The sequence below is a fragment of the Leptopilina heterotoma genome, unplaced genomic scaffold (assembly GCF_015476425.1).
Source record: "Leptopilina heterotoma isolate Lh14 unplaced genomic scaffold, ASM1547642v1 Lhet_358, whole genome shotgun sequence".
Classification (NCBI taxonomy): Eukaryota; Metazoa; Arthropoda; class Insecta; order Hymenoptera; family Figitidae; genus Leptopilina; species Leptopilina heterotoma.
The window spans coordinates 907,263-916,658 of record NW_025111038.1 but is presented as its reverse complement, the minus strand read 5'-3'; the positions used below and the strand labels follow the sequence as shown (position 1 = coordinate 916,658).

The 9,396-nt window shown below is 33.4% G+C and overlaps 1 protein-coding gene across 1 annotated transcript; it reads left to right on the top strand.

Annotated features, from left to right (window-relative positions):
• The first annotated feature begins 3,375 nt into the window (after nt 1–3,375).
• Nucleotides 3,376–8,580, top strand: LOC122505428. The gene is made up of 4 exons (XM_043617039.1): nt 3,376–4,188; nt 4,479–4,895; nt 5,073–8,429; nt 8,566–8,580. Exons 1-4 carry the CDS (start codon nt 3,376–3,378, stop codon nt 8,578–8,580), a joined length of 4,602 nt encoding a protein of 1,533 aa, XP_043472974.1.
• Nucleotides 8,581–9,396: the final 816 nt, after the last annotated feature.

The following is a 9,396-nucleotide window of genomic DNA, read 5'->3' as shown; positions in this document are numbered from 1 at the left end:
AAGTGATGTACCCAGTAAACGAAAACTAATTGAAATGAATTAAAAAGAATTCACAAAGAGCTTTCGTGAATCCCGCTTTGTGACAAATACGAATTGGAGCCATGATGCAATTTTCCTGAATTCGTGAAACTGTATTGAACTTCCGAACCTTCTATCCGTACCAATTCACTGGACAAGTTTTGAGCCTTTAATTTTTTTCAATTCGTTAGCACGAATTCAATGCATTCCTTGGCCATTTCTTTCGAATGCGAATTCGTTTGGACAAATTGGTACATATTGAATTAAATTCAATTGAATATACAAAGAGCTTGAGTGAATCCCGCTTTGTGACAAATACGAATTGGAGCCTACCAAAAATGTTAATTCGTTTCAATTCATTTGAATTAGTTTTTTTTTACTGGGTACGCTACTATTTAAAAAAATATATATTATTTATATAAAAATCTACTACTTAATTTCTTTTGATCCACTAATAAAAATTTGAATGAGTAATAAAGACAAACTTCAATACTTTAGAAAATATTGAATTTTTTAAAATAAATGATTTTTTATTAAAAGACCGATTGAAAAAAAATAATAAAAAACTGTAGAAATAAAAATAAGCGTACATATATCATAACGTTAAATACCACCAAAATTGCAAATTAAAAACCAATTAAAAATAAGAACCATTATAAATGCAAAGAAAGAAAGGAAATTATATTTTCAAAAAAAGAAGCAAAAATGAAGAGGTATTTATAAAAAAAATGGTGCTTACAAAAATTCTACAATAGAAAAAAATATCGACAATCATTATAATTTTTACAAAAATATAACTATTCAAAGAAATAACGTCTCTATATTTCTCTGAATGGTCAAATGAACAAAAAAATTTATTCTTTCGTAATTAAAAAAATATTGTGCGCGAATGAGAAACAAAATATAATTTAAATATTTACTATAAGTATTAATAATTATTTCTAAATATTAAAACTAATACATAGTAACAGAGATTTAATTTAAAAAAATTTATTTGAAATTTTAGTATTTGAAGAACTTGAAAAGTATGGAAATAAAAATAGAGGATTAAAAAGGTAAAACCACTACAGAACATGAAAATGATTGTGATTTTTTCACGCATGTACCTCATGTAGAAAAAATTGAAGGTTATGTTTATATACACAAAGCATGCAACTTTTAACGATTTTAACTTACCACAATTAGATGCAATAAAAACTTTTACAAAGATTTGTTCACAATCATAGAATGCTAAAACTAAAACCTCAAAATCTGCGATTAGAAATTGTCACCATCACAAAATAAGTACTTACCGAAAATAACAAGCAACAAAACTGCGTATTTATGCTTTTAGCCGGAACGTGTTTGATGGGTCTGATGGTGCGAAAGCCGGAAGAGTAGTATAGAGCGAAAGATGCTACGGAGTTGCGCGTAGCACCTGCGCAGTGACTAATACCGCGAACATTTGAAATGTTACAAAAACAAAAATTTGCATAAATTGTTTAAATTTCATTAAGTAATTTGTAACGTTATTGATCTTATTGATAATAATAATAAACATTATAATTTATAACTATAAATAATAAATTTATTTCTATTATTATAATTTTAAATTTTAATAATATCAATAACATTACAAATTATATAATAAAATTTAAACATTTTAAGCAAATTTTACTTGGACAATTTTTGTAAAATACGCAATAAAAAATTTCATTAATTTAAATCATGGGATAAGAAATGAAAATAGCTCTAAAATGCATATCTAATATAAAGAAACAAGAAATTTGTTTCTTATTTAATCATAAGAAAAAACTTTTTTGCAATTTTTTCATAAGCGTTTAATTTACTGTTAATTTCTATAATATATTAATAGGCAATATTACCATCAGCCGGATATTTTAATATGACTGGAATCAGTGTAATATTACCGGGTACATGGGTAAATTACATTACTCGAAAACTTATAATATTTAAACTGTTCTTAAGATTTTTATTATATTGTGTGATTGCCGACGATTTTTATACACTTTTCCATGATTTTAAACAATCAAGTCTGTGCATAAAATTTTTAATTATTTAAAAAAAATGAAAAAAAATAATAAATAATAAAAAAATAGTTACCTATAAATTATTTTTTTCATAGTAAAATATGATTTTAGGTTCTAAAAAATAGCAAAAAAATTGTTACTCCTATAAATAAAATTAATTTTGATTGGTATAAATTTCACATATGATCTAAAAAAATTCATCTCTTTTGTTTCACAATTTTCGAATTTTTTATAATAAACAATCAAACATTTAATATTCTTAAAACGGGCAACAATAAATAAAATTATATTTACAAAACAATTTTTCAAGTTTCATAATTCCTAATTTTATAAGATTCAATTTCTAAACAATTTTTTATTTTAAATAATTTGAAATAATAATATATTATTATTTATTATTGTAATTGAAATGAAGGCATTAAGCCTTCATTATGCCTTCACACTCGTGAGCTGTAACACGCACTCAACATCAGTAAAATAGCAGGCATTATGCTTGCACTGTACTAGCCTTATCACACATGCAGTTAAAATGTATGCTTTATGACCATCACTGCGTGACCTGCACGTAAAATGCGAGACGTGCGACGCACGATTGCTATCTGGGTATGTTCACACCGTTCGTTGGCGTCACTTCTCTCTTGTTCGTAAAACGTTGTGCACGCGGTCGCTCGTTCCTCAGATTTATAATCCGTTAATTATTATTTTAGCTTTCTTTAATCAAACAACTTTTGTTGAACGTGTTGAAAATAAGCAAAGTGTTTAAAATAAACTGTTCTTATTAAATTGTATTATTCTTGGCTTTATTTTCCCATTGGTACACTCTATCAGTGTTTTTTGAACTTTGAATTTAAGAAAAATTGAAAGGCAAATTGGTTTCTATTAGAATGTCTTTTCATCCCTTCTATTATCATTATTTGGCGATCCTGCCAGGATCCAGTGGGAAAGATTAAAGCTGTTTGGACATATAAAATTTGTGTTTGTGTATAAAAGAGAAATTTGTCGCTTTTCTGTTGCAATGTCGCGTGGTCTTAAAGTTTGCTACTAGTTTTTTTTCGCATTAATTGAGTGCTTGTGGCTCTGTTCATAAGGAGCTTCGGACATATTGTTTAAAATACTATAATTATTTGATCGATTTTGATTTCTGTGGATAAATCGGTTAAGTGTTATGCATTCTAGTGAAGTTGCCTTTCCTGTGTTAACGCCGCCATAATTGTTTTCGCCTTCTTGCGCAGAGCATAGTGCGCGTGCTGTTCAATGAACATTGCTTTCGTCTGTCTGAAAGACTCTTGATTTACTTTTCGAAACGTCAAAGGACAAAATAAAAATAATGTCGCAACCACCAGCTCAGGAACCATTATTTTTGCAACAACTCATCAATCAACAGCTGCGCAACATCGAAACCTTAAAACGTCATTGCAGTTCAGCAAATCGAGCTGTAAGCAACGATCATATGACCCTTTCCGCGTTGAACAATCGATTAAGATTAATTACACAAATTTGGGATGTATGTGTGGGTTCCGATGGAATCATTCAGAACACTAGGAAGGACGAAGTCGATCCATACTTCGATGAAAATATATTCGAGTCTGCTGAGGAATACTTTTTAGAATTCAATGATCACATATTGCGAGAGGTCACTCGTTTTGAACGATTGGAATACCAGGAAATATCTCAACGTGTCAGCACCACACCGCAAGCGTCAACACCTCGACTTCAATCAACACCACTACCTACAATAAACATTCCGAAATTTTCCGGTAGGTTAACAGATTGGGCAACTTTTCGTGATTATTTCAATTCTTTAATTATTCAAAACCCAAGTCTTGATAATTTGCAAAAACTTCATTTTTTAAAGTCGTTTGTCGAACGTGAAGCATCACTTTTATTAAAAAATACACCTCTTACGGAAAGTAGTTTCGAATCTGCATGGGATCGTTTAAAAAATAGGTATGAAAATTCTCGCGCAATTATTCAAGCTGAATTAAAAGCATTATTTTCAATTCCTGCAATGAAAAATGAGTCTGTTATATCACTTAAAAATATTCGCAGTATTGTCACTGAAAAAATAGCTGCTTTAGAAAATTTGAACAGATTTTCAAAATTAACTGTTATTCCGAAGGAAAATAAAAGTTCTGATGGTGTAAGTGATATATTAGTTTTTTATGTCTTGCAAAAGTTTGATGTTAGTACGCGCTTAGCTTGGGAATTGCACTTAGGAAATACAACAGAATATCCTCATTTTTCATCTATTTTAAGTTTTTTGGATTCTCGTATCAGGGCTTTAGATTATTTAAATGTATCGAATTTAAAAAGATATCTGCAGAACAACGATTTAAATTTGTCAAATCAAAACGTTTATGTATTAATTGTTTCAGCAAGGGACATTTAAGGGACAATTGTCAAAGTAAGTTTTTTTGCACACATTGTAAGGGCAAGCATCACACACTGTTACATTTCAAAACAAATGTGAAATCTGATGAAGCAAGGTCTACGCAAAATCAATCGTCAAAGCCGGATTTTTTATCTGACGAACCGGAAGATTCGTCTGTCGTGCAGTTGTTACATGCGGCTCCGGGAGTAGTGAAGTCTCATCGAGTTCTTTTAGCAACTGCTCAAATTATCGTGAAATCTGAAAGTGGGCGTGCGGTTCAGGTACGAGCATTGTTGGATCAAGGTTCAACTCGGACGTTTATTTCGGAACAGCTCGCGAATGCTTTGCAGATTCAACCAAGTCAATCCAATGTTCAATTAAGGGGGGTTGGTGATGTTCATGCCGGTGTATCGTCAGGTCATACTTCTATTTCGCTTTGTTCGAAAACGGAAAAAGCTTCTCTTATCGGTTCAAACGTATTAATCGTGAAACAAATTACAAAATACATCCCTACTGTTGACAGTAAAATTCTAGAAAAATCTTATTTGAAAGAGATAAATTTGGCTGACGATGAGTTACTCACTTCATCCAGATCAATTCACATTTTAATAGGAGCTGATTTGTAAGGTTTAATCATACGCGACGGATTAAAGAAAGGTAATGTTAATGAACCTATCGCACAAAATACCATATTCGGTTGGATTTTGTTTGGAAACGTGGTAGATGACAATATAAATCAATCTGAACATTTCAACGATTTTGCTACCTCGTGTTTATGTATTTCGAATGATGATTTAACTAAATCACTTCAGCGGTTTTGGGAGGTTGAAGAAGTACCTCACTCTTCTACTTTAACTCCAATGCATCAGGATTGTGAATCCTATTTTGAATCCACATATTCGCGTTTAGATGATGGTCGTTATACGGTTAGGTATCCTTTCAAATCCGGTCCGCCGATTAATATTGGAAATTCGCTCAACTCTGCAAAAGCTTCTTTATCTAATTTAAAAAGAATGTTTGAAAAATCACCGCATGTTGCTGATCAGTATAAAGCCTTCATGGCTGATTATGAGGATCAGGAACATATGACTCGCGTTCATGAAGAACTTATTGATAAATCCCAAGTCGTTTATCTTCCGCATCACCCGGTAATTCGAGAGTCTAGTTCAACAACAGCAGTTCGTGCTGTGTTTAATGGATCAAGCAAAACTTCGAATTCAACGAGTCTTAATGAGCACATGCATATTGGTCCGAAATTACAGGGAAATATATTCGCAATTATTCTACAATGGAGAACCTATCGGTTTGTTTATGTATCAGATATAGCTCAAATGTATAGGCAGATTAGAATAGACGACAAAGACCGCGATTATCAGAGAATACTTTGGTATGATGCAGCATTGGATCAAATTGTAGCGTTTCGTTTAAATACAGTGACTTATGGCACAGCTGCGGCCCCATATTTAGCATTGCGAGTACTTCAACAATTAGTGAAGGACGAAGGTGCATTATATCCATTAGCATCATTTGTTCTAGAAAATCAAATTTATATAGACGATTGTCTTTTTGGTGGAGATTCGAAAGAAGAAATTGTTAAAAATCGAAATGAAGTAGTTGCACTTCTTAGCAAAGGTAAATTTCCTTTAAGGAAATGGGCCTCCAATTCGTTGTCACTGCTCAAGGATATTGATCCTTCTGATCATGGTCACGCTCTTGAAAAACCCTTGAATGATGATGATTCGATTAAAATTCTCGGTATCGTTTGGGTTCCAGCACAAGACACTTACCAATTTAGAATTAATCTCCCTTCCAACCCAATTTTGACTAAAAGAGGAATACTTTCTTTGATCGCTCGGTTGTACGATCCTTTAGGCTGGGTCTCCCCAGTGGTTATCACTGCCAAAATATTAATGCAAAAATTATGGCTCAAGTCAGTTAATTGGGATGAACCGTTATCTACAGATTTAGAAGAATTTTGGCTTACTTACTACAGTGAATTGACTTGTTTGAATGAGTTGTCGATCCCGCGATGGACAGGACAAGGAGAAGAGGTTGTCGAATCAACAATTCATGGATTTTCGGACGCCTCAAACGTGGCTTACGCGGCTGTAGTCTATGTTCGTCTTGTCTTAAAGTCTGGGGAAATTCTTACTACTCTTCTTTCAAGCCGAACCAAAGTAGCTCCCATAAAGGTACTTTCAGTACCCCGACTTGAGTTATGTGGAGCATTATTGTTAACTCAACTTGTATCCGCGATAAAAGCTGTACCAGCTTTTGCAAATTTAACTTCGACTTATTGGACAGATTCTACGATCGTGCTCGCTTGGTTAAAAAGGCATGCTTCAGAATGGAAGACTTTTGTCGCTAATCGGGTTGCGGCCATTCAATCAATAGCTCCGTGCAAAAATTGGCGACATATCGATACTAAGGAAAATCCCGCCGATTTAGGTTCGAGAGGAGTTCGAGCGTCTCATCTAGTAGTTAATCAGTTGTGGTGGAAAGGTTCTCCCTGGTTAGCTTGTCAAGAAATTTCATGGCCTTCCTATCAGGAAGCATCTGATCTGGATACAAACCTCGAAGCACGTATTCATGTCTCTCATGTTATTACGGATCCACCTGTGTGGTTTAACACCTTGTTGACTAGAGTTTCAAGTTGGGTGAAGTTTGTACGTATCGTCGCATATATTTTAAAGTTTTTACAACAGAAGCTCAAATTGACAATTCACGGTCGCAAGTTAGAAGAAAATCTTTCGTTTGTTGAAAGGTGTCAGGATAGTCAGTCAGTTATTATTCGTTTAGTTCAGTCGAGTTTATTTCCAACAGAAATATCAATGTTAAAACAAAAGAAATCGATTCCAAAAAATAGTCCACTTGTGAATTTAAACCCATTCCTTGATGAAAAAAATATATTGCGTGTAGGTGGACGACTTTCTAATGCGCCACTGGAGTATGATAGACGCCATCCAGCAATTCTCAAGAAACATCCTCTCGTTATTATGATAATTCAGTACTTTCATGGAAAATGCTTGCATGGTGCAACTCAACTAACTTTAAATCAAATTCGACAATTCTTTTGGATTCTTCGGTCGCGCCAAGTTGTCAAATCGGTAATTTATAATTGCGTAACCTGTGTTCGTTTGAGGGCCACAGTTGCCGAACAACTGATGGGAACGTTACCTATTAATCGTGTTTCGCGTCCAGCTGGACCATTTTCACACGTAGGATTGGATTACGCTGGTCCTATTAAATTAAAATCGCAAAAGGGTCGTGGGCATACGTCTCATACAGCTTATATAGCAGTATTTGTATGTTTCGCTGTGCGAGCACTCCATCTTGAAATTGTTAGTGATTACACAACGGAGGCTTTTATTGCAACATTAAAGCGATTTGTAGCCCGTCGTGGATTACCTTTAGTCATTCATAGCGACAACGGAACCAATTTCAAAGGGGCGAATCGCGAATTGGATGCTAATTTTCAAACAGTCATTAGATCGCCGGAAGTACAATCGTACTTGATTAATGATAGAATTCGATGGGACTTCATTCCTCCTGCTGCTCCACATTTTGGTGGAATTTGGGAGTCTGGTGTTCGTAGCGTTAAGTATCATTTACGAAGAATATTAAAAGATCGAACTCCTCATTTTGAGGAATTAAATACCTTGCTCTGTCAGATTGAAATGTGTCTAAATTCGAGACCTTTAAGTCCACTTACCGATGATCCTTCTGATCTTCGTGTATTGACACCAAGTCATTTTCTAATTGGTGGGGAACTAACTGCGATACCAGAAGCATCCTTACTTAATATTAAAGAAAATAGATTGTCTCGATGGCAATTGTGGCAACAACTCTTAGAATCGTTTTGGAAAGCCTGGTCTCAGGATTACTTGTTATCCATGCAACAGCGTAATAAATGGAAACTTGTTAATAAAAATATTGAAATTAATCAGCTTGTATTAATGAAAAACGAAACAATGCCTCCCACGAAGTGGCCTCTTGGCCGCATTACCAAGGTAAATTTGGGAACAGACAATCTTGTAAGAGTCGTTACGATCAAAACTGCCTCCGGAACCTATATTCGACCGATATCAAAATTAATATTGTTACCTGTGATTCATAAAGATTGATTGAAATTTTGTTTTATTATAGTTCAACATGATGTAATCAAAGTTGCGTTAAAATCTTTTGAACTACCGAGAGTTCAAGGGCGGCGGTAATGTTTGGAAACTAATACCTGTTCATATATATTATTTAGAAAATCTAGTTAAAAAATAAAAATAAAATAACTATAGAATAAAATCGATCTCTTTGACAAATAAAAATATATCGAATATCGTTGAAGTAACGTTATGTTCACACCGTTCGTTGGCGTCACTTCTCTCTTGTTCGTAAAACGTTGTGCACGCGGTCGCTCGTTCCTCAGATTTATAATCCTTTAATTATTATTTTAGCTTTCTCTAATCAAACAACTTTTGTTGAACGTGTTGAAAATAAGCAAAGTGTTTAAAATAAACTGTTCTTATTAAATTGTATGATTCTTGGCTTTATTTTCCCATTGGTACACTCTATCAGTGTTTTTTGAACTTTGAATTTAAGAAAAATTGAAAGGCAAATTGGTTTCTTTTAGAATGTCTTTTCATCCCTTCTATTATCATAAAGCAAGTCTAAAAATTGTATATTGAAATTAATCTTTTTTTAATTTAATCAATTTCAATGACAATTATTAGTATATTTAATAAAATATAAAAAATAAAAAAGCAGAAAATAAATAATTATACTAAGAAAGACAAAATATGCAATTTTTTCCCATTTTTAGGGTTCCGTACACCTACGGTGTATCGGCGGAACCCTATTGGTGAGACTCTGTTGTCCGTAGCCAAATCGTGTCCCCCCCCCTAGCGGCTAAACTATTTGACCTAAAGAGCTCAAATTTGGTCCAGATATGTATTTTCACTCGTAGATTACAGGAAAAATATAGCG

Coding starts and splice junctions, on each gene's coding strand:
- LOC122505428 (XM_043617039.1), top strand. CDS start 3,376: ATGTCGCAACCACCAGCTCAGGAACCATTATTTTTGCAACAACTCATC. Junction 4,189..4,478: donor AAAATAAAAGTTCTGATGGT/GTAAGTGATATA, acceptor ACACATTGTAAG/GGCAAGCATCACACACTGTT. Junction 4,896..5,072: donor CTTCTCTTATCGGTTCAAAC/GTATTAATCGTG, acceptor GACGGATTAAAG/AAAGGTAATGTTAATGAACC.